Source organism: Nuphar pumila, chromosome 16 (assembly GCF_984573655.1).
Source record: "Nuphar pumila chromosome 16, dmNupPumi1.hap1.1, whole genome shotgun sequence".
NCBI classification, from domain to species: domain Eukaryota; kingdom Viridiplantae; phylum Streptophyta; class Magnoliopsida; order Nymphaeales; family Nymphaeaceae; genus Nuphar; species Nuphar pumila.
The window spans coordinates 21084620-21111047 of NC_143264.1; the positions used below are offsets into that span (position 1 = coordinate 21084620).

Here is a 26428-nt window from a genome sequence, read left to right on the forward strand (position 1 = left end):
ATTAGCTTGCAAGGAAAACAAAGGATGAATTTATAAGTGAGTCCTAAAAATAAAATAAAAAAACATATAGGGGCATGTGTAATTATATTTTCTTTATCATAAGATCAGTATAATTCACTTAGAGGAAAAACTATTTTGATTAAAGATGGCAAAGCAACCTTTTGCTTTGATTTTGCCTCTTTCCTCCTTTGGTCAACCATGGAATTTTTTTTGCCTAATGTGCTGGCACCTTCCACCTCTTCAAGCATCCCTGAAGATGACTAAGTAGGTCACACCATCATATAAAGAAAATAGAAAATAATTGTACTGTCCTTATAAAATGGCACATTTTTTAAAATGCCTTATAATTTATTGAAATCCTCCTCATGTCCAAAATTCTAATTCCTATTTTTTTTAGAACATTTTTATCCTTTTTAATCCTCCTCCTGACATTCACACATACATATATATATATTGTGAACCTCCTCTAACATTCAGATCCGAACCTCCTCTGATGCTTGCATGAGAACCTCCTGATGTTTGCATGAAAACCTCTTGGCGTTTGCATGCAAACCTTCTAACATTCACACAAATATGTTGTGAACCTCCTAACGTTCGCATGTAAACCTCCTGATGTTGGCACAAATATGTAGTGAACCACCTGATGTTTGCATAAATAATATTGTAAACCTCCTAACGTTCGCATGCGAACTTCCTAATGATCACACAAATATGTTGTGAATCTTTTAACGCTCATACAAATATGTTGCAAAACTTTAAATATATTTGCGTAGACCTCCTGACATTTGCACAAATATGTTGCGAACCATAAAGTATAATAAAAATGAAAAATGATAGTATTGTACGATAAATTCGATGTGTTTTTTGAAATGCCCCACAATTTACCAAATCTGCCAAATGGACAATTCCACAGGTTCTCATTTTTTTTGAATGCTTTTACACCTCACAACTGTGTATTTTCAATTTTCGCTAGTCACGATGCTAAAAGTTGACGGTCTTGCAAAACTCGTCAACAAAATCGCAACTAATATTATAATATTTCAAAAATTATTGTGAAAATCCTTTATCTTGCGAAATTCCTAAGTATTGCATAAAGTATTGTGAAATTACTAAAAACTTGCAAAAGTCCTATATTGCAAAATTCTCAAGGAGTATCACAATGGTATTGTGAAATTAACTTTTCTTGCAAAATTCCTATCTATATAAATGACGCCTCATTTCACAAACCCTTATTTGCATGTTGATGCCCTATTTTTACAACCCTAAGGTTTCTTTGGTCCCCAACTAGTAGTCCTCAATCTTTTTGGCAACATTCCACCGATATTCAGGTGACATTCTGGCTTTGGAAAAATCTCTCATCGGTAGCAGTTCATCGACAGTGGAAAACCCTGAAAGCATGGGTGACACTTCATCGATAGTGAGTTTTTTCTGTAAAAGCATGAGCGACACTTTACCGATAGCGAGTTTTTTTGGTAAAAGCATCAACGATGAGAAGATCGACGACACTTCATCGACATTGAGTTTTTTCGATAAAAGCATTGGTGGTGAAAAGATCAACGATACTTCATCAATAGTGATTTTTTTCGATAAAAGCATCGACAGTAAGAAGATCGACGATACTTCGTTGACAATGAGTTTCTTTCAGTAAAAGCATCAATGGTGAGAAGATAGATGACACTTCATTGATAGTGAGTTTTTTCGATAAAAGCATCAGCGGTGAAAAGATCGACAGTACTTCATCGATGGTCAGTTTTTTTCAATAAAAGCATCGACAATGAGATCTTATGGTATGAGTGGGATAGTAAACCAAAAGTATATGAGTTGTTCATGAGTGCAAAAGTTGATCAGCAAAAAAATTTGTTCTCATCATAGAGAATGCGAAGGATGATGATATAGAATCGATGGGGGGGCTCCACTTTAATGAACTGTGAAAGCCCTTAAGATGTATTAGACAATGATGATATTTTCTCCCCATGCAATGTATGAGCAAATTCATTTTGTAAAAGAATGAAATGAATGCAATGTATGAGACACTTCATTTTGTAAAAGAATGGAATGAATGCAATGTGTGAGCTACTTCATTTTGTAAAAAAATCATGCTTCATTTCTCAACCTTGTTTTTGCATCCAGATGCCCTATTTTCGCAAACCTTGAATTTTGGCTCCCTCCAACAATTTTTTCAGTGAATCTCTTGCGAATGGTGGAGGCGAATAGGAAATTTTGCAAGAAAAAAGAAATTTACAACCCCCATGCAAAATTCATGAGAAATTTCACATCTATAGCACACAAATCGCGATATTACTTGTGAAGTTCGTCAAGAGTTTTGTGTTGTTGGTTATGAAATTCCTGAAAAGTTTGCAAAATTCATAAAATGTTTTTACGAAATTCATGAAGTTTTGCATGCAGCGATGCAAAAATTTTTTTCAGTGTGCAAAATTATTGCCACATTAAATGCAACGTTTCATTTTCGACGAAACATAAATCGACAACACTTTATTCTTCGACACTTCATCTTGTCACTGATTTTTGACCCAGAAAATAAAGGAATCCAAAAAAACACAAAAAAGAGCAGAGATTATAGACAAAAATATATTTCTAACGATATTTTGTTTACTAGAAAATGATGAATGAATGTTGAGATACCACAACGAGAACATTCCTAAAATAGGAGAAGAATAGGGGCAGTTGCGCCTATCCTGGTGATTATATACTATTTTTTGGCCATATGTGTCAAGAACTCATAAAAATAGAAAAAATAATAGAAGAAGATCAAGACATTGACTTTATAACACCATTAAGATTACATCGATTTGATGCACGGTTGAAAAGAAATGCCTTCTAGAACACAGATTGTTCGGTTCTAACAAAGCAAAACAATTTTATGTTCTGATTTTGGATATCAGAAACGAGAACCTTAGAGGGGTTTTCGATTCTAACTTAAAACAGAAAAGTTCAAGATCCATGTCTCAACTTTCCAAAAGCTATAAAAATGTGGATTTTTAATGTTGGATGATTGAGATATAGATCTAAGAAGAGAGGCTATTTTGCATATTTTTGAGAAAATTCGCATGAAAGTTACAAAAATCATGAGGTTCACACATGAGAAGCGTAAAAAGGTTCTAAAAATATTGAGAACCTATAGAATTGTCCATTTGATGAATTTGATAAATTGTCAGGCATTTTTTGAAACACTTCATTTTCATATGGTCATCTTTTGTAATTAAAATCACCCAAGAGATTAGAAACATATTTATACAAATGTTAGGAGGTTCGCATATGAACTTCAAGAGGTTCACATACGAACATCAAGAGGTTCACACTATACTTGTGCAAACGTCAAGAGGTTCACACAAATGTTAGAGGAGGTTTGAAAGGGGTAAAAATGTCCTAAAAATTTGAGAATCAAAATTTTGGACATGAAAAAGATTTTGGTAAATTGCAAAGCATTTTAGAAAACCCTCCATTTTACAAAGACTGTATAATTATTTTCCATAAAGAAAAACCTATATGTTTTCATCTTGTCTTGAAAATACTCATTCACTCTTTCAAAAGGCCACGTGAAAATGAAAGAATCCAAGAGACATCTTTTTAGAGGCAATATGTAAAAAAAAAAAAGAGAACACAAAAGATAACAAAAAAAAAAGTCCTAAAAAAATGCAAAAGGCCCATTATTGCTTGAACATGGTGATTGTACAAGCCATTGCCCGATCCTAGATCCCAATGTCTAAATTTAGTGGTTGTGTGAGCTATCGCCAGGTCTTAGTGCCTAGTACTTAGACTAGGTGGTTGTTTAAGCCATCGCCTAGCCTTGGGTTTTAATGTTAGTGGCAAAAATAAAAAGGACGCTTTATTTCGACAAGAAAAAAGAAAAAGGAAAAAAGTGGAGAAAAAGGCGAAGAAAAGAGAGCAAAACTTCATAAACGATTACAAATATCCAATTTTCATTGTCACTCACATTGAGCTTCACGATTATGAATCAAATATCCAACTTTCTTTGTTACCCCTATTGAGTCTCACGATTGTGGATCAAATATTTAATTGTCTTCGTTACCTCTTTTGAGCATCAATATTTAAAATAAAATTCAATAACTTCATTATAAAACTTCTATCATCCCGTAAACCTAGTATCCTATGTCTCATCATTCTTTTAAAAGTCTTTGGAAATTGATTGACCACTTGAAAATATTCATGTGGATTAGTTTGACGCAAATTTATAATAAAAAGGTTAAAAAAATCAAGACAAAAAATCCCTCGATTTAGTGCACTAGAAGCTCGTACTTTTTTTACCTCATTGACCATTCAGAAGACCTCAGATTTTCAATCTTTGTGTGATAAGATTAGCAGCTATGATCAATAAGATTGCAAATGTTCTTTTATGATTAAATTGCTTCGGGATTTTGTAGTCACGCAAGGAATTCATTCTAGTGAAAAAAAAAAGCTTGCTTTATCTAATGCTAATTTTAATTGGATGTAAAAACTGGAAGGTAGAATCAAAACAATGGTGGTGACAAGTCCATTCGTTGTTAACAAGTGCAAAATGCATACACTCCACACTCACTCTTCCCACTCTTTGCAACATCTTTATAACGGAAAATGATCTTACTGTACGGCTAATTTGACATGTTTTTCGAAATCCTTATAATTTTTTATATTTTTCTCATGTTTAAAATTGCAAATATCTGAATTTAAAAAAACTTTTTTACCCTTTGCACATGCGAACTTTCGCCTAAATATGTGACTATTTTTTCAAAACAGTTCTTCTCAAATTTGTATCTATCTGATCTAACATTGAAAACTTGTATTTTTACAATCGTAGTCATTGAAATGCTAAGACATAAGAATATAACTTTCATGTTTTGAGTCAGAGCCAAAAATCTCTTTAATGTTCCCGTTTCTGAGTTCTAAAACTAAAATAAAAACATATTCTACAGACTAGAACACAACAATCTATCTTCAAAAGATATTTTGACCCATAAAATGAAGGATTCTAGAAAAACACAAAAAAGGAAAAAAAAAACTATACAGAAATATCTTTTGAATGATACTTGATTCACTAAAAAATGATGAACGGACACTGAAACACAACCCTAAAAGTATTCCTAAAATAATAGATCAACAGGCATGACTACACCTTTTCTGTTTGTTCTATGATATTTTTCAACCACCTGCACCAAAAATATGAAAAACAAAAATAAAAAAGATAGATCAAGACGTTAGCTTTCTAATACCACCAAGATCACCTTAATCTGATGAGAGATTAGGGAGAAACATCCTATGAAAGATAGACTGTTCAATATAGGTAAAAATGAGGAAGTTCACATAAAATATATGCGAGGATGAGAATGTCTAACTAAAATATTCACAAGGATAAGAAAGTCTACAAAAAATATAAGCGATGAAGAAGTTTGTACAAAATATACACATAAAATAAGAAAGTCTGAATAAAAATAAGTGCAAACATCTTGTTAAACTCGAGACTCAAAACTTCACAAATATCTGACTAATTTTATATTTTACATATACCTTAAAAGTTCACATAAAAATAGGTGCAAACATCATGTTAAACTTAGAAAATCACACACACACACACACACACACACACACACACACACACATATATATATATATATATATATATATATATATATATATATATAAGAGAAAATTGCATGTTTAAAAGAAAATTTGCATATATAGGAGGAACTCCACATATATTTAGAAAAAAATTGGATGTATATGAGTAACTCCACATGTATTTAAGAAAAAATTGGATGTATAGGAGCAACTCCACATATATTTAAGAGACAATCACATTTTTAGGAGGAAATAACATGTTTAAGAGGAACTCCATAAACATAAGAGAAAAATCACATATATAGGAGGAACTTTACATATATATAGAGAAGAAAAATCACATATATTTAGGAAAAAAATCACATATATTTTCTGCAGAACAATCTTTGTTCTCAGATTTGTATCTATTTGATCCGATGTTGAAAACATGCATTTTTACAGTCATTTGAGACATGCCTATAATTTTTGAAAAATGATCGTATTGTTCAAGTAATTTAACCTGGTTCTCTAAAACCCTACAATTTTTTATATTCAACATTGTTAGGACCCTTTTACCCTCTGTAACTGCTAATTTAAGCATTTTTGTGATAAAATCGTACTACACATTGGCTAGTTTCACCTCCCACTTAAATGCAGAATCACAAGTTTTTTTATGAGAATTTAGACCTCACGAACTCTAATAAATTTATTTGTGAATTTTGGGTGAAATTGAAACCTCCAAAATTGCAAATATCTGACTCTTTCGTATAAATATGCTACATACATATTTGCATATTTTTTATTATATATGATTTTTCTTAATAGTTGTAATTTTGTTGAATCATATATATACTCATTTTTTTTAAAGGTTTTTTCTTCTCATTTGTGTCTATAAAGAACTTTTCTATAGAACCTTTGTGGCGATTCCTGCATTCTGTGAAGATTGCGGTATCATCCTTGTGATCGACTTTTTCATCTACAGGTTCAAAAGATGAGTTTCATACAATATATATCTGTGCATCCCCATGCGTATTTATAAGGAAGTTATAGTATCATCCTTATGATCGACTTTCGTTTTAGGTTTACTATGTTTACAATTTTTTTATAGAAATATATATTGTTGTAGAAGATTTATGATTGTTTACTTGTCCTTTAGTTAATATTTATTGTTCTTGTGTTGGTGTAATGGGGTTAGGGATCATTGTACACAAACATTAAAAGAACTAAAGTACACTACCATGGTTGTTATAGGCATTATAGGCATTTAATGATGATGTCTGAAAGGGCTAAAGTATAAAATATAACGGAGAGCTTCAATTCATGAATTCTCGCCATACGTGAAAAGCACTTAATTTCACTTATTGAAAAGTTTCATTTCATGCTGATGAAATTGTTTGAGAAAAAGATTGTAGAGAAGCATATGACAGGTGTTGTAGTGTCGAAGGTAAAAGAAAAGCCAGAAGAACTGAAGAAAAAGGCACAACAAATACATGTGTAAGTAATGCATTGCCTTTGGTAATAGTATGAAGCTCGTGACCGATCTCACGATTATAATGTTGATCTTCAGAGGCGCTTGTGTTCTTATGAAGAGTGACAGGTTAGCGAGATTCCTTGCGAACATACGATCACATGTCAAAGGATTACTGTAACAAGTGGTTCAAAGTTAAATCATATCGAGCTATATATAATCAATATTCATTCTTTTCGATGACGGATAATATCCCACCCACCTACTCTTATAGCTATCTATTCACTAAAAGTGGTTCGCAAAGCAGGAGGACCTAAGGTTAACAAACGGAGAACAAAACACAGGGATGTTGTGTCATACAAGTGCAATGTATGTGGTGAATTTGGTCACAACAGACAACACCACGAATAACAGTATGCATATATATCTAGTGTTGTTTAATAAATTACTTCTTTGTGTGTATATCTAGTGTTTTTTAATTAATTATTTATATATATATATATATATATATATATATATATATTCAATGTTTTTTAATTAATTGCTTCTTTATGTGTATATCTAAGTAGTTTGAGATGTATGTTCGTACAAATTCTTTCATAAGAAAGGGATTCAAAGGGCCCTGAGTTTCGAAGAGTAAGAAACAATCGGTGGTACATGAGGTATAAGCAATATCCTGAATCATGTGTATATTTGATATTAATCATATACAATTTATTTTGTTGTTAAAACAAGTTAATGAGGAAAGGAAAAGCTATAGAAGAGAACATCCCAGAGCCGAAAGAGTATGAGTTTAGTAAAGAAACTCTTTTGGCAAGTGACATAAGTATTAGTTTTGCATGTTAATTTATTTGTTTTTTTGTTACATTTGCATGTAACTTAGTTTGTTCTTTTGTTATCCCACTGGATTTACCGTGTAACATTTAGCAAGATTTGTAAAAAGACTCCAAGTGGCTCACAACGAGGATAGGGAAAGAGACAACTTGCCGAAGACCCTTTACCTTACCTCATATTTCTCTGAGTAATAAAAATAATATTTATATTGCTTAAATGTCGATTAATAAACCTTGTATGTTCACAACAAATGGTCTCAACTAAAGGGCAGTGATGTGGGGCAACTAACTGCTTGAAGAGCAACGACTTTTCGTATCATTTCCTTGATGCTGACATAATATGTTTTTACATAAATTTACAAAATTACAAATAAATTTTCATGTGCACAACGATGTTACACTATATTTATGTTGTAACTCTTAAATCTTTTCAACTGGGGTAACAAGCACTAGGTTCTTTGAAAAATAGGCATAAAGAAAAATGACTTCAGACTATACAATTTCACACAGAATACATATTTAGCAGATAAAAAGCTTAAACAAATAGTACAATAACATAACTTAATAATGTACTCCGTTTTTTGTGTGTTATCTCTTTTTTTATGTATATTTGTTATCTCCTTTTCCTACATATGTGTTACAGGTTCATTTTTTTTAGTGCAATTTAGGTTCGACTATTACAAAGATTGGAAAACGCAGAGGATAGAGGGTATTTTTCAACAAGAGAATGGGTAATTACTTTGCATTTGTTTGTTAACTCATTTCGTACATGTACATGTTTTTCACTTGGTATTTTCTTATTTTATAAGTATGACTTTTATATTTGTCATATAATATATGCAATACTTGGACATAAATTGAAGAATGAACTTCATGTAGGTATGTGTTTATACGTTAGTTTTTCATTAGTTTGAGATGTTCGTTGTAGTTAATTGTTTTCTAAAAAAGGGTTATTTTCAGCAAGATGTCATGGATATGAGGAATCATATAATCAAGTTCTACAAGCACATGAAAAAAATAGCTTCCAAGAGTGCGAAAGACAATGAAAAGTAGAGACATCAGCTAGAGAGGTGCCGAAAGAGTCTGTCCAGCTAGTTGAGTTGTGGATAAATAAGCACATTTGTAATAGATCAAGTTAAATTTACATTTGTAATTGGATTGATCAAGTTAAACTTTAACTATAACTTTCTAATGAAGCCCATGTATTGAATGCAACTTTGTAATTGTTAAACTTCAATTTATCTGATTTTGTGCAAAACCAACTTTATTTAGTTCTATATTAATCACATTGACTTGTCTATACATGAAAAAATAATTTTTGGAAAAACAATTTTGCAAAACTATCCATTTTTTGTCGATTAGTAAACTTTTCGCAAATATACTTCACAAGATTTTGGAGCATATATGTGAATAAGTAAATTCAAAAAAATTGCAAAAAATAAAAAATATCACATATTTGTCATAGTTTCATAAATATTTAAATACGATATTTGTGATATCTAGAGATTTGCAAATAATTTCATGCGAGAGCATGCAATATATGCAAAAAAATAAGATATTTACAAAATCAGTAGTAAGTATTTCACATATAAATTTATGCAATTTCGAGAAGTATGTGAAACATTATGAAATTTTGTGGTATTTTACAAATATATTTATGCAAAATATTTTATTATATGCAAAACAAGTAAGATATTTGCAATTTTAGTAGTTTAAGTTTCATCTAAATTTCACAAATAAATTTATGTGATGTTCGTGAGGTCTAAATTCACATAAAAAACTTGCAATTCTAAATTTAAGCGGGTGTTGGATAGCTGGAATACGATACAATTTTATCGCAAAAATGCCTAAATTCACAGTTGTGAAAGGTAAAAGGATCCTAACAATGTCAAATATTTGTAATTTTGGACATCAGGAGAATATAAAAATTATAGGGCTTTTAAGAAATCAAGTCAAATTATCCAATCTTTTTTCATATAATTTTTATGTTTTGAATCAGAACAGAAAACTCCTCTAGGGTTCCCATTTTTTGAGTTTTAAAACTAGAATAAAAGCATGCCCTACAGACTAAAACAACCAAACAATCTATCTTTTAAAGAACATTTCTCCTCAATCATTCATTAGATCAAAGTGATCTTGGTGGCATTGAAAAGCTAACGTCTCGAACTGTCTCTTTCTTTTTTTCAGTTTTTCTTGATTTTTAGCGCAGGTGGCCAAAAAATAATATAGAACAAGCATAAAAGGCATAGTCACATATGTTTTAGATTGCAAAACATGTTTCTATTATAGTTTTGGAACTAAAAAACGAGAACCCGAAAGGGGTTTTCAGTTTTGACTCAAAACAAAAATGTTACAAACCTGCGTCTTAGCTTTTCAACAACTATAAAAACACAAGTTTCAAAGTAGGATCGAAGAGATACAGATATGAGAATAGAGACTATTCTGCAAAAAATAGTCACATATTTGAGAGAAAATTCACATATATTTAAGAATTCCGTTTGTGCAAAGGTAAAAAGGACTTTTTAAAACTAAATATTTGCAATTTTCGTCATGGAAAGAATAACAAAAATTATGGGGTATTTCAGAAAATGTATCAAAATAGTTGAAAATACGATCATTTTCCATCTTTATAATGCAAAAGATTATCAAAGTGATAAAACTTTATTTAAGAAAAAAAATATATATTTGGAAAACTTTAAGGGGCATTTTATTTTATTTTTCTTCGTTCATACACAGTTTTTGTTCATTATGTTCAACCCAAATAAAATCAACTTGATTTGCATGGATCTAATAAAATCAACATTCATGTTTTTATTACCTGTAATTAATATCCTTGTTTTTACATGTATTTCTTAGTAGGACTAAGACCGTTCCAAATCCGAACCTATTTTAGGACCTACCCAACCCAAGTAGGGTATCTTTTTAAGTTCCACTTTAGGTCCCGGCCCATATGGGTTGATAGAACAAGCCATTACTCAATGGCGACCTTTCTATCTCTTAGTTTACTTGTACATTGCAATGTGAATTATGAACCATCATCTTTCCAACATAAAAAACCACCTTAACATCCAAAAGTAGAATCCTTACCATTATCAAATCAACTTTCAAGGAAAAAAAGTGCAAGAGAAAAGGCAAACAGTACTAAATAAAAGCAATGCTCACATGCTATTTACGGCAGGAAGATATCCAAGAACAAACATGACTGAAAGGCAGATTGGAATCTGGATTCCAGATGATGGCCTCACCATTTTCAATACATACAATGTGACAAGCACAATAATCAAAAGAAATAAACTAGGAAAGAAGACAAAAGGCTAAACAACAATAATGTTAAAAAATGTGGCTGAATAGTATCTCCAGAATAACTTGCACGCAAAGTTGAATGATACTGTGCAAATTGGCAATCATACACATTAGACCAAGGTTAAAGGATACGGAAAGCGGAAACGAGAACTGATGCATTTTAAAATATATAGGAAGCGAAAAGTGAGGAATAATATATATATGGAATCAAAATGAAACATAAATAAAAACAATAATAAAAGTGACTAATGATAAATTTCATGATTTTTTAGTGTAAGAATTAAATTTTTAACAAAATCTAAAAATGATGACTACCAACTTAGAGAAAGAAAGTGAGAAGAGAGAAAACACAAAAAACATGAAAAGTTGAGTAAGAGAGCATATAAGAATAATAGATGAAGCATGTGGAAAGCATAGGAGAAGCATGGGGGAATTGAGATTCACATCAAGTTTCGGAAGCGAGGAGTATCGCGCTTCCGAAGCGAGTTTCCGAAAAGTGTATCTAAGAAGCTTCCAGTAACTCTGGGTTAAACCCATGGTGAACACAATCCTATGAGAAAAAGGCGACTTGGTGATGCTGAGGAGCTCCTAAGCAATGCATAGTAGATGTAGCTGCTGTTTTTTGTTATATTGCCAGAACTCTCACAGAACTGTCAGATAACGTCAATCACGCAAGCATGGGAACAACTGCGCATCCATCTTCATGTGGAGAACAGGGAAATGGCATACACTCAAACAGGAAAACCTGATTTGACAATCAGCAACCAACCCATCAGTCACAAGCAACAGCAAGTCCTGAAAAACTATCAAGTGACACCATAAGACCATCTGGAAAAAAGTTGGCATCATTTGTGACACTTTTAAGTGTGGTCAAGATATGTAGAGCAAAATATAATTCCCAGGAAAAATGCATTCCATAGAGATCAACAAGACAAATCAGCTGAACTTTTTAAGGGCAAAGCACTAAAATGATGCAACTATAAAGCAATAGTTGCAATAAGGTGCACACAACTTACAAAAAACTGAACCTTGTTTTGGCTTACACACCTGCCACGGACATGCTTCCCCATTAAACATGTGTCAATTTAAGATTTTGGTAGTCAGAAATAAACGCTTTCTATTCTACATAGGCACTCCTTCCTTAGAGGTGAATCTGCAAATATTGCTTTCAAAAAATTTTGAACCTGTACATAAATAGCAGTAGACATTATTTGAGAACTGGATATCAAATGGAAAAAAGTTAAACATATACCCAAAAAGATTGCAAGTTCTCATCTGAATAAGTGAAGAATTTATCCAAAAAAACATACATTAAGCTCACAAAGATCAACGTGGTTCACATGCATCACTTCAAAGCTCCATCACATGCCATACAAGATTTATGTGATTTTCACCTTATTGTAGAAGTACTTGGTGGTTGTGGTATTGTTTCATTACATGGTGTCAAAGCCTTGGGCTCTTGAGATCTTAGGATCGTGTGCTCATGTGGCCAAGTGTGCGCGAGACCCAACTCCTCTTCATCTACTTTCTCTCTCTCATTCCTCTCTTTGTCATGGCCGACAAGTGGTCACTGTTGTTACCATTAAATTTGATGGGAACAATTATAATATGTGGGCCACGACGGTAAAAAGAATCTTGATGGGGAAAGAGTTGTGACAATATGTTGATGGATCTACACTAGAACCACAGCCTAAACTTGTGAAGAACAAAAATGGTGTGGAAAAAGCACTGAAAGTTGGAGAAAGAGATAAGGGCTATGAGTGAGTGTCACAAAGCTTTGAAAGAAAGGGAGATTGGCCATGGAAAGGTCCTCTCAGTATTTATGGGAAGCAGGAATAAGAAACTTGCACCAACATTCTCAAGTTTGAGAGAGGCGATGAAGCTTGGGTATTTATCAAACAAACATACACTCAAAAGGATGCCGCACACAAGTGGGAATTACGTGATTGCATCCATAATTGCAAGCAAGGCGACAAGTCTGTTAGAGAGTACTATGATACTCTTAAAAGCTTATGGGATGAGATGGAAATATTGGAATCCATATGGGAAGCTCCAAATCATGCTCTTCAAAGAAAAAAACAAATTCTTGAAGAGCAATTTTTCCAATTAATGAAGGGTCTTAGGGCCAAATTTAAACATGTTCGGGCAGCCATTATCCAGCACCCCAAAATCCCTCTATTGAATGAAGTCTTAGCCGAAGTATGCATAGAAGAAACAAGACTCAAGACTATGTCCAAGTCACAAGAATCTAAAGATAATGTGTTGACCGTATCTAGGCCCGGTGTTAATACTAATACATAAACCTCCACATTTTGGAAAGCCATATTTTGGGAAGCCACATGCTGAAGGACATAGAAGGAAAAAGATTGTTTGCAATAACTGTGGAGAGTCGGAACACATCAAGCCGTATTACCCTAAGTTAGGAAGGAAGGACGAGAAGGTCGCATCGGTTGGGTCTTCCCAAGAGGGAAAAAATGGAATTAATAGAGATTCTAAATTGTAACCAACCTAGCCTTGGTCATGGACCTAGGCTGGCTACTAGGCTTCGGTGGGTGCAAGAGGACATTGTGGGTATTATGTAAAGCCTTCAAGGGCATTTTGGGAAGGGATCTAAGGGATAGTTAGAAGGGAATAATGGTCTTTTTGGGGCTTTATTGGAGCTATAAATATGAGCTCCCTCTTACTTGTATTCATCTTTGATCATCTCAATACAATTGGCCTCTTTGTGAGATTTGGCTCTCTAGTGTAACTAATAGAGAATAGGCTCCCAACTACTTGTAGTTGAGAGATTCCCCCTCATCGTCATCCATCCCAACCTCTCCCTAACCAAACCCAACTCCCTAACTCTCCTGTCTCTTCCCTCTCTCTTCCAATTCTCTTCACCCTAGCTGACCTCCATTGTTCTTCTCTCATAGTCGATCCCTACTCTTCCCTTCCCTTCCCTACCTCACCATCACCATTAAACTTAGTTATCACACCCTTGATTAACAATAGCTGGTATCATTTATGGTATTAGAGCATCAAGATCCCATTCATTTCCGTTCACCATTGGAGATTCAAGAAACATTAGCATGGAGGAGCTCAACCCACAAAAAAGAACTCACTCTAGCTGATTTGGAGAAACTATTCAATTCTACATAAAGATCATATGAAGAAGGAGGTGTTACTCCCAATTCACATGAATTTCATATTGAGAGAGGTCTGATTGAGGTGAGTTCTTGTTGAACTCACTCTTGAAAGAAGGTTCTTCGTGAGGGAGACCCATTCTTTTTGAGCTCTAGTGTGTAGAATACCACACTATTGAATTCCAAGAAGAAGATCCATTGGAATGATTTTTGAGAGAATTTCTTGGATCTGACTTTCAGTAATCTTTGAGTCTTATTGTTAAAATATATGTATGTGTGTATATATATACTTATGTATATACAAATATTCATATATACATTTTTCAGTCTTGTAATAGTTAAATGCCCTATAGGGCATTTTTGTCTTTTCTCATGTAATAAATATTATTTATTAAAAACATTATTTTTTTCTTTTTCTCTCTTTTGTAATTAAGGACACCATTGGAGGGCTCTAAGGTCTTTTTGACCATAGAGTTGTTGGGACTCCCCAATCGCCTTCCTCTCTCTTAAAGTGTATTCCCCTTATTTTTTAATGCATTTTGCCAAAGCATATGCTCAATAAAAGGATATATTTTTTACTTGTTTGTGTTGCCATTTGTTGGCTATTGTATTGTTACATAGTGGACTTGTGCTTGTGCACTTTTTGTTTGTAACCTTATAAGCCCTTAGAGGCATTTGTCTTTTATTTTCTGCTATTTTATTACATGGTATCATAGCCATAGTGTTCTTGGTCCTTTGGGAAAGTGGTCATTAAAGATCGTGATTGTAGGAAAACATTTAAAAGTGTTCTTGGATTCGTAGTGCTTGCGGTAACTCAAAGTGGAGGTGCTCTTTCGTGTTCTTCCACATTCTCTATTCATTATTCTATCAAGTCAAAATGGAGCATGAGCAAAAAATCGCTCTCCTTCAAACTAAATGGTTTCAACTACATGATGTGGGCATCCATTGTGGAAAATAATCTCAAGGAAAAGAAGCTTTGGAGATATATAATGGGCATTATCCCAGAGCATCAACTCAAGCTTACCAAGTTTGAAGGAAATCAAGAGAAAGCCTGGGAAAGAGATGCTCAAATTAAAGCTATTGAAAATCATCAATTCAAGGTAGAAGATTGAGAAAGTAAATATGCAAAAATTCTTGCATGGTTTATGAACAACGTTGAGCTCAAAATATGTGCCAACATTGCTAAATTCCGTAAAGTCAATGAGTCATGGTTCTTTATGAAGGGTATGTATACCCAAAAGACCTTGCAAGGCAATTTTTCTTACAAGAAAAAATACAAACCATCAAACAAGGGGACATGAATGTCCGTGATTATTTTAGTACTCTTGGTCCTCTATGGGATGAGTTGCCTCTTCTTGAACCCAAGTGGGTTGCTAGTGAAGATGTAGAGCTAAGAAGAGAACAAATGAAAAAAAAAACACTTTTTTCAATTTTTATATGAGCTTAGGCCCAAATTTAAACAAGTTAGATCTTCTCTCATTCGTAGATCTAAACCTCTTCCTTTGGAAGATGCGGTTGCCGAAATATGCCAAGAAGAAACTCGTCTTGGTATGATTAAGAGAGGAGATGAAGTGTTGGCGGTTTCTAAACCCAGCAACCATGTGAAATCTTACAAGCCTTCACACTTTGGGAGGCAAAATAACTATAGTATAAATAATAGCTATAGTGGATATAAAAAAGCTATTTGTCATCATTGTCATGAATGGGGATACATAAGACCCAATTGTCCCAAGCTCAATAACACCTCAAAAAACAAGGTGGCTTCCACTGAAGAATCCACACCAAAGCAGGAAGAATTGATTAAAGGGAGAGTCTCTTTTTCACTTGCTCAACTATTAGAGGCACTTCAACAATTACTCAAATCTCCACCTACATCGAGTGCCACGATAGCCTCATCCTCTCCTCCAGGTATGTCTTCTTGGATCCTAGATTCAGGGGCTTTCTTTTATATGACACCTCATGAGAATGGTCAAATATCTTTGCAAATTAAAAGTATTGAAACTTTAGATTCTTCTCAAAAATTTTGTATTCCAAAAGTTAGGGTTGTTTCAAAATTGAATTTAAACTTTTTTTTCGTTTCTTAAATTTTCGATCATAGATGTGAAATCTCCTTCTCATCTAAGGGTTGCTGCGTGCAGGATCTCCGGTCCAGGAAGCAGATTGGGCAAGTCCATAGAAGGAGAGATTTGTACTTTATGAACTCTCTAAATCTCCCTTCAAAATCTTGTTATAATTATGTCCAAGATACAGATATTGAAACTTGGCATAAAAGACTTAGACATCCAAGCTATTAAAAGATGTATCTTTTCTCCTTTGGGAAAAAATTTTGTAATAAAAGAGATTTAATTTGCAAAGAGTGTATCTTTGGAAAGATAAAATCCATCACATTTCCTAATATAACTTTTGCCTCTAAAAGACCTTTTGAATTAGAGCATTCGAAAGTTTGGGGTCCTTCTCTGGTCATATCAAAAGGAGGTTGTTCATATTATGTTATATTTATTGATGATTTCACTAGATGTGTGTGGATCTACTTCCTTAACTTCAAATCCGACGTTTTTTCTTTCTTTGAGAAATTTCATATGATTGTTAAAAATCAATTTCAAAGCAACATTTTCATCCTTAGATCCGACTTGGGTGGTGAATACTTATTAAATGAATTTCAAAATTATTTAAAGCAAAATGAGATTTGTCACCAAAAATAATGTCCTAGAACTCCTCAACAAAATGGACTAGCCGAAAGAAAATATAAGCATGTTATAGAAACCACTACTAAGACACTGCTTATCTTTAAAGATATTCCAAAAAGTTTTTGGGCCGAGGCCGCTCTAATATCAACCTATTTGATAAATAGAATGCTCTCATCATCCTTACAAAATGTACCTTCATATGAAAAATTATTTGAAAAAATACCCGATTTCAAGCGTTTACGTGTTTTTGGTTGTAAGTGTTTTGTACTCTTAAATAAAAGAGATAAATTGTCTCCAAAAGGCATTGAATGTGTATTCATGGGTTATGGAGAAAACAAAAAAGGTTATACATGTTTTGACTCTAAAAATAACAAACTATATATTTCTAAGGATGTAACTTTTTTGAAAAATGAAAATAGGCTTGAGAAAACTTGTAACGCCCCAAAAATTTTAACCTTAATTATAGTTCAAATATTGAAATTTCGAGACCAATTTTTTTTTATAAGTATAAGTAAATCGGATCTTATAATGCGGAAACGATTTTTAAAAACAGTTAAGACTTTGGACGCGGTTACACTAAAGATAATAATCAAATCAAAATGTACGGGATATACACATTTCAAACCACGTACAATATAAGATTGAAATATGAAGATTTTTAATTTCATTTCAAATCAGAGTATGAAAACAATACTTCAGTCTCTACATGATCAAGTATTTAAAACAAAAAAATCATGAATACCAAGATCGCAAGGTAAGAGTGGACTCTCGAGGATGCAGCTCGACCAGCCCTTCGCTCCAACTACTCATCATACTTTACCTGCATTATTTGTCCCCCATAAAACGGGGTCAGACTCGCTAAAGTCTGGTAAAGCAACCCAAACTCAAACTTAAAGAAAACATATCAAGCATTTAAAGGTAAAGATATATTATTCATTCATCGTCAAGTGATAGACAAGAGAACAACGTCCTATGAGTCATTTATTTCAAGCATTCGAACATAAAGCATTTCATCACTTAATATTCTATTCAACCTTAACTCACGTAATAAAGCATAAGCTATATGCATTCAAGTTATATAAATCATCGCATATATATAAGACATTTAGATCATTGCATCATTTTCATATGCATTCATAATTCTTATAAACAATAAGTCAAATCACATTTGACCATTCCAATGTGAAACACACGCACATACCTTATAAGTAATTTATTTAGATATTCATGATACACATCAATCATGATACATAGGTGTGATATATTTACTCAGACAATCATTTGCAATAAAACTATGTAGGCGTGAAGTATCATTCACGTAATAAGTCAAAACTAGTCATTTGTAAGCGTGATGCGTCATTCACCTATACGCTAACATAAGCGTCACAATCATAACCTCATATCAAGATCTAAAATCAATAAGGATCAGATTATCATATCTGAGTTAAATATATAATCATGCTATAATAGAAAAGTCAAATTTATAGATTCATAACTGGATATCTCAATCAACTCAAAAGATCATCACAATTCATCATAACATTTCATTTATTCATAATAAAGATTTACAAAATCCACGTTGGATCACCTGGTCTGGGAAATGTACAACCTCACAAGGAGTTACTGCTCTAGATGGATGGTCTGCCTGGTCTTGGACAATGCACTTCCTCACAGGAATATACCGTCTTCGCGGGCTACCCGCTCTTGGACAATGCACTTCCTCACAGAGACTTACCGCTCTAGCCGAATTACCTGATCTGGTCATGCACACCCTCACAGAGAATCCTTTGAAAACAGTTCCTCAACGGGTACCATATCTAGTGAAAACTATTGTGACACATGCATCAATACAATTGACCACTCTCAGGGTTGATAAAACTCCTGTAGAAATCGAGAAAGGGAAAGGCTTTTATTGGGAATCGGCAGCCACTATTCTTCTTGATGGCTGCACTAAACATCATTAAGATAAATAGGTTTTACAATTCTTTTACAAGGACAAAACTGCCCTGGGTTAGTAATGTATATTACATTATAATATAACATACACGTGAACCATATGGATCCTCTACTGGATCCATATTCTAATACCCTCCCTCAAGTTGTGCATGGGAGTGAATCATGTGCAACTTGTTCTTCAGATACCAGAAACGGTTACTTGTGAGACCTTTTGTGAACATATCAGCGACTTGGTCTTCTGAAGACACATAAACCAGTTCTATCTCTTTGTCTGCTACCTTTTGTCTGATAAAATGTTGGTCAATCTCAATATGCTTGGTCCGACTGTGATGAACGGGATTGAACGCAATTTGTATAGCACTTCTATTATCACACATGAGAGTCGAACTTGAGATACTCTCTCCCATCTCTGTAAGTAGATGTCTAATCCAAGTCACTTTTATTGTGGTAGCTGCCATAGATCTATATTCTGCCTCTGTGCTAGATCTTGCCACAACTTTCTGTTTTCTGCTACTCTATGAGATAAGGTTGCTTTCAATGAAAACATAGTATCTTGAAATAGACCTCGTTTCATCTGGATCCCCTACCCATTTTGTATCTGTATAGGCCAATATGTCATGTTTCGGTGTTACCCATGAAGATTGTACATACGTGAGTCCACCCACCGTGCCTTTTAGATAGAGAAGAATACGTTTGACGGCATCCATGTGACCAGTCTTTGGTTCATGCATGAACTGAGATACTTGATTTACAGAATATACAATGTCTGGTCTAGTAAAGGTAAGGTACTATAACATGCCCACTAAACTGTGATACTTGCTTGCATCAGGGTATAACTCACCATCACAGATACTGAGTTTTTTATTAACACTGGGTGTAGGCACAGGTTTGCAATCTGTCGTTCCTGCTTTGGCCAGAAGATCAAGAGTGTATTTGTTTTGAGTCAATGACATTTTTTCATCCTGTCTGTCCACCTCTACACCAAGAAAATATCTCAGTTTTCCAAGATCTTTCATCTTGAATCGCATACTTAGTAAAGTTTTAATGCGTTGAATATGGTTTGGAGCATTACCAGTTATCACTATATCATCAACATATATAAGTAAGAAAATTATAGTGGTTTCATCCCTGTATATGAATAGAGAATGATCTAGTTGGGAACGAATGAAACTGTGGTTCTGAATCTCTAAGGAAAAACTTTCAAACCATAACCTGGATGCTTGCTTTAAACCATGCAGTGCTCTGGTTAATTTGCATACATATTCCTTTGGGTTTCTCTCTGCATAACCTTGAGGTTGCTCCATGTAGACCTCTTCTTTTAAATCCCCATGAAGGAATGCATTTTTAACATCAAGCTGACTAAGGGTCCACCCATGTTCAATAGTCAAGCCAAGGATAATATGAATAGTTCCCATTTTGACCACTGGGCTGAAAGTCTCATCATAATCTTGATTGTATTCTTGAGTGAATCATTTGGCAACAAGACATGCCTTGTATTGTTCAATGCTACAGTCCGATTTATACTTAATCTTATACACCCATTTTGAGTCGACAATATTTTTATCTAGGGGGCGACCAACTATCTCCCATGTTTGACACTCATGAAGTGCCTCGATCTCCTCATTCATTGCTTCAATCCATTTGTTAGATTGAACAGCTTGACAAAACCCAAGTGGTACCTCGTGTTTTTCAATCTTGGATAGAAAGATCTGAAAATCCATAGAGAAGTTATCATAACTCACCCATTTTTCAATAAGGTGCCTTATCCTGCCTGATCTTCTTGGTGCCTCTCTGTTGCTGGACAATGCCACGTGTTCTCCAACAGGTGCATCTGTTTGCTCTCTGGGTCTCCTGGTATAAACGTTTCCTTTGTATCTCAGACATTTTGTTTCCAATATCTTATCTAAAGTCATCTCATCATGTGTGCTTTCAGGAGCCAAAGTGGTATGTTCAGCAGCATGTGAAATAAGTTCAGCACTGAGCCATAAATCATACCAATCATCAGCTACGTCACCATGATCACGATTGTGATTTGCTTTATTTTCCAGAAAACTATTTTCATCAAAAACATTTATAAAAATTCTGATCTTCTTATTGGCAGGGTCATAGCACCAGTAACCCTTGTATTCATCTGCATAACCTACAAATTGGCATATAGAGGCTTTATCCTAAAATTTAGTTCTCATGGATTTGTCAATGTGTACATAACATGTGCATCCAAAAACTCGTAACTCATCATAATCAGGGTGTACACCAAAGAGAACATAATAGAGAGACTGATTTTCAAGGATAAGCATAGGAAGACGATTTATCACATGAGTGGCAGTGTGAAAAGCTTATGTCCTAAGACTAATGGGCAAGTTATAATCATGCATCATACTCATTGCACTTTCCACAATATGTCTGTGTTTACGTTTAGCAATTCCATTTTGTTGTGAAGTGTACGGGCAAGAAACTTTACGATGTATCCCATTATCTTGGAGAAAATTTAAAAATTCTTTGGAGACTCACCACCTCCATCACATTAGAGAATTTGAATATTCTGAGAGAATTGAGTTTTAACATAGGCATGAAAGTGACAGAAGATAAGAAAAACCTTTGATTTGTGTTTCATAAAGAATATCCAGGTAAAACGAGAGAAACTGTCAATAAAAGATACATAATATTTACTTCCAGAAGAGGAAGGATTGGGCGTTGGGCCCCAAACATCAGAACATATTATCTCAAAGGGCATGGAGGCTCTTTTATTTATTTGATGAAAATAAAGTACATGACTTTTGCAGACCTGACAACTGGGACACATTTTATCCTTCAATGAAGGTGAAACAGACTCTGAAAGAAAACCATTAGACACTAACTTTTCAATAAAGACTTGACTACAATGACCAAGACGAGAATGCTAGAAATCTGGCTTATTACATTTGGATATACTTAGGACGTTTTTAGAGACATGATCAGACTTGGGCTTCAAGACACTGGAGGCTGGATCTTCATTGAAGACATACATGTTTCCACGTCGCTCTCCTTTAGCGAACATCTCCTTCGTTTGAAGATCATTGACAAAGACAGAAGTAGGAGTAAATTCCACAGATGAATTGGTAGAGTCAACAAGCTTAGAACCAGAGACAATATTTTTCTTTATATTTGGTTCATGACAACATCAGATAAAAGAATAGATGACTCAGACAAAGGAATGAGGACGTTGCCTATGTTTGAAATAGGGTGGTGAGTCCCATCTCCAGTTACAATATTAGATTTACCAAAATAAGGAGTCAAAGTAGAGAACTTACCTGCATTGCCAATGACATGAGTTGTTGCCTCAGAGTCAACATACCATATTCCATCATCATTCTGTTTCAGATTCAAGTTGGCCATCGCAGATAAGAGAAGATCCTTCGCATCATCACTGACCCGGAATGTACCTGCAGTTCCTGATGTAGCAACATTTCTATGGTTTTGTGTTCTATTCCGATTTTGTGGGTTGAACCAACAATTGGCTTTAATGTGACCTCGTTTGTTACACTGGTAGCATGTGGGAACATTCTTTGAAAAACTGACATTGGAATTTGGTTTAGGTAGTAACCCACGTCCACCCTGGATTGGAGTTCCCCTGCCTCTGTCACGTCCTCCTCGTGCACGATCAACTATCATCCCTATGGCAAGAACCTCATGAGTAGATGATTGTCCTGCTGAAGCATTAGAGATGTTTTTCAGAGTCATCTTGTATTGAAAATTATTTTGACCCGGAATGTACCTGCAGTTCCTGATGTAGCAACATTTTTATTGTTTTGTGTTCTATTCCGATTTTGTGGGTTGAACCAACAATTGGCTTTAATGTGACCTCGTTTGTTACACTGGTAGCATGTGGGAACATTCTTTGAAAAACTGACATTGGAATTTGGTGTAGGTAGTAACCCACGTCCACCCTGGATTGGAGTTCCCCTGCCTCTGTCACGTCCTCCTCGTGCACGATCAACTATAATCCCTATGGCAAGAACCTCATGAGTAGATGATTGTCCTGCTGAAGCATCAGACATGCTTTTCAGAGTCATCTTGTACTGAAAAAGTTTGGCACATAATTCCTCAAAACTGAGCAACGTAGGTAGGCATAATAAAGAGGTAACAAGAACATGATACTCTGGTCCTAGAGCATTCAGTGTCTGTTGTACTTTTTCTTTATCTGACACTGGATACTCAATCATGGCTAATTGATCTGTGATGATTTTGACTTGATTTAAGAATTCAATAATACTCATTGCCCTCTTTTTCAACATCTAAAATTCACGTTTAAGAAACAACACTTTAGCCTCTGATATCTGAGAGTAGGTCTGAGCTAAAGCCTCCCACAAAACTTTAGATGTGCAATCATCCGAAATGGAAATCAATACTTCTTGTGACAATGTGGAAGTGATGTATGCGACGAGGGCCTCATCGCGTTTCATCCAAGTAAGAAATGCAGGGTTGCAAATAATATTTGGCAATTCTCCATCCTCTGTGGCTTCGGTTGTGATAAGCATTGGAGTGGAGCCATCTAAGTGACCTGAAAGATCTTGACTTCTAATAAAATGGGCAATTTGCCTTTTCCAAGTCAGATAGTTGTTTGTAGTTAGCTTTTCTGAAACTAGCTGCCCTAGAAAATTGGAAGAAAGACCCGAATTGGTTGAAGTATTCATTTGTAAGCTTGTTGACAAATTTTTTTTTAACAGAATGACACTAGTGGCTGAAACTGGATTGTTTTATCATAAACTAACACAGTTGACAGAAATTGGCACAATGTCACGACAAGAGAAATATATATCTTTTTTGTGTGTAAGGAAAATTTGACAGAAAATGAATGGAGAGGTAAAATGAACGAGAATGGGGGCAGGCGTGATAGGCAGATTCCTGGTTGGGAAAACCAGGGAACTCGACTTTTCTAATATTAGAGTATTAGATATTAGAAGATGATGAGACAAGAGAACAAAAAATAGACTTTTCACGGCAAAACAAGTTGTGAGATGAGATAAGAAGAAAACAGGAAACTTGACCTGTTTAGAAAAGACTGGGCTTTTGGGTTCGGCTCAAGAAGATGAGGAGGACTTGGCTGAAGGAACTCGATTAAAGTAAAGAAGAAGCAGGCGTGATAAGCAGATTCCAGTATCTGTCGCAAAAGATGGCAGACTGGATTTGTGATTCGAGAGAGAAGAACTTGGCCTTTGGGTTCGGCTGAAGGAACTCACCTTTTTGGGCTCGACTGAAGAAGATGAGGTGGACTCGGCTGAAGTAGAGAAGAAGCAGGCGTGACAAGCAGATTCCAGTATCTGTCGCAGGAGATGGCAGACTGGATTTGTGATTCGAGAGGCGCAGGGTTATCACGTCTGTGGCTTAGAGTTCGATCGCTGGCAAAGAGAGGCGCAGGGTCGACTTCTAAAGGCAAATTGTCGCAGGAGATGGCAGATCCTTTCACGTTCCCGATGAAAACACTTTTACGCCCAGGGTTGCCGCTGCTCTGATACCATGATAAAACTCCTGCAGAAATCGAGAAAAGGAAAGGAGGAAAGAGAGAGAGCTCTGATTCCTTTTTCTTTTGTTGGGAATCGGCAGCCACTATTTTTCTTGATGGTTGCACTAAACATCATTAAGATAAATAGGTTTTACAATTCTTTTACAAGGACAAAACTGCCCTGGGTTAGTAATGTATATTACATTACAATATCACAATCCCGTGAACCATATGGATCCTCTACTGGATCCATATTCTAATAAGGGTCGATAGCCATCAACACGGGCATAAGCATGTATACAATCAAAGCATCACACCATACATCACTTCATATGGCATTAAAATTATAAGATCGCACATTTAACCAATAAGGCTTCATGAACCAAAGTTCATTATTGAACTTAAACATTTATCGCATGCATTCATAATTTCATTTCATGTGGCATTTAAATCATATCATACATAAGCATATTATCCTACGCATCATATCATCGCCACAAAGAACATTGCACTTCATAAATTGAACCTTGAAGCATGCGTAAAGAAAGCATGAGTTCTATGCATGCATACATGAACATGCACATTTCATAATACGAAGAAACTAAACCTCAACATACATAACTCCTACGTAGTTCGAGATTTGCACACACGATAAAAGTCATATGCATTTTTCACCACATGAATCGATATATCACCTTAGATATAATTGTGTAAGGGTTGGTCAAAATCTCATTGACCATCCTACCGTACATCATACGCATATATTTCTCAAGCAAACAAGATATACAAGTTCAAAACAATTTATAACATTCGCATGTTTTCTTCTATACAAGAAAAAATAAGTTCATCGTATGACAAGACAATATATATAACATTAACAATATGCATCGAACACGACTTATACATATCCATAGTAGTTATATGTGCACAATGTATCAAATTCATACAAACACACAAAGCAACATAGTATGCGCAAACCAAAGTATGATGACACACATTGCGTACATATTATACTTCATAAGTGCACAGACATTCAAACTCACACACAGGTGTACCTACAACAAACACACTTTATATTCTGCTAACTACAATCATGACAAGCATGATCTCTGAATTACAATCACAAGAGTCCTAGATATCCACAACTAAGTGAAGTGTGTGAGCATAACTTTTATTTGTAATTCATTTAGCTATTCAATGCAACATCATGCTTACACAATTAGTGCCTAAACATGCTCTCTATAAGTTCAGTTAAGGTATCTTACCTTGATAATGTGAAGAACAATTAATCGAAACTCAAAAGACCGAGGAGTTTCGAAGTCTGCAAAGACCGCTACCCAAACAATACAATGAACCCTTGTGCGATCGCAAATGCGAAAAACTCAAAAAATGCCAATTATAACAAGATTAGCCAAAAATAGCAAATAACCCTATAAATCGTTACCAAGAGTCAAATAACACACAAATACACTCCAATAATTTACAAACTCCATCAAAAATATATTTAAATATAATATATATATATATATATAAATAGTGATTTATAGCTCAAAATAGTTCTATAAATGCAAATTATACCCTGATTGGCTTCAATGAACAAATGAATATGTAATAAATAAATAAATGAAATTCAAAAGCTAGAAACACATTTCTAATTTGGAGATAAAAAAATGAGTTCTTTATTTATTAATAATCCTTAAAAAATATGGGTTTTATAAAACTAAGGAGAAAGAGCAAGTAGATTATACTTTTCTATTTGATCTCTTACCACAAGCAGAGTTGACTTCTTGTGATGTTTCTTTGAATGATAATTGTGATAATACTTTGAATGATAATGAAGATGGTAATAATAATAGACATCCAAATGATGAGAATGTTGAATCATCAATACAAAATGATGAGATTTTTGATAGACCCACACAAATATATACGCGGCGTGAGCAAAGAAATCCTCTAAGTGCTTTAGAAAAATATTCATATAATTCTTCTATAAAAGAAACCCCACTTAGAAGATCCAATCG

General features: G+C 34.4%; 1 protein-coding gene across 8 annotated transcripts in view; it reads right to left on the reverse strand.

Annotated features, from left to right (window-relative positions):
• Nucleotides 1-5036: 5036 nt before the first annotated feature.
• Nucleotides 5037-26428, reverse strand: part of ATZW10 (centromere/kinetochore protein, putative (ZW10)) — a 152328-nt gene continuing 130936 nt past the window's right edge. For 4 of the 8 annotated variants that reach the window (XR_016428307.1, XR_016428303.1, XR_016428308.1 and 1 more), the window contains 2 exons: nucleotides 12205-12341; nucleotides 11531-11902 (listed from right to left, as the gene is read on the reverse strand). Coding sequence is in view for 2 of the 8 variants with exons in the window: in XM_089991804.1 (XP_089847930.1) it covers nucleotides 12258-12341 (84 nt within the window). In the remaining 6 variants the exon portion in view is untranslated. Of the gene's footprint in view, nucleotides 5166-11530; nucleotides 11961-12049; nucleotides 12342-26428 lie in introns of those variants that run through there. The other 4 variants (XM_089991804.1, XM_089991805.1, XR_016428304.1 and 1 more) reach the window with 3 other exon arrangements.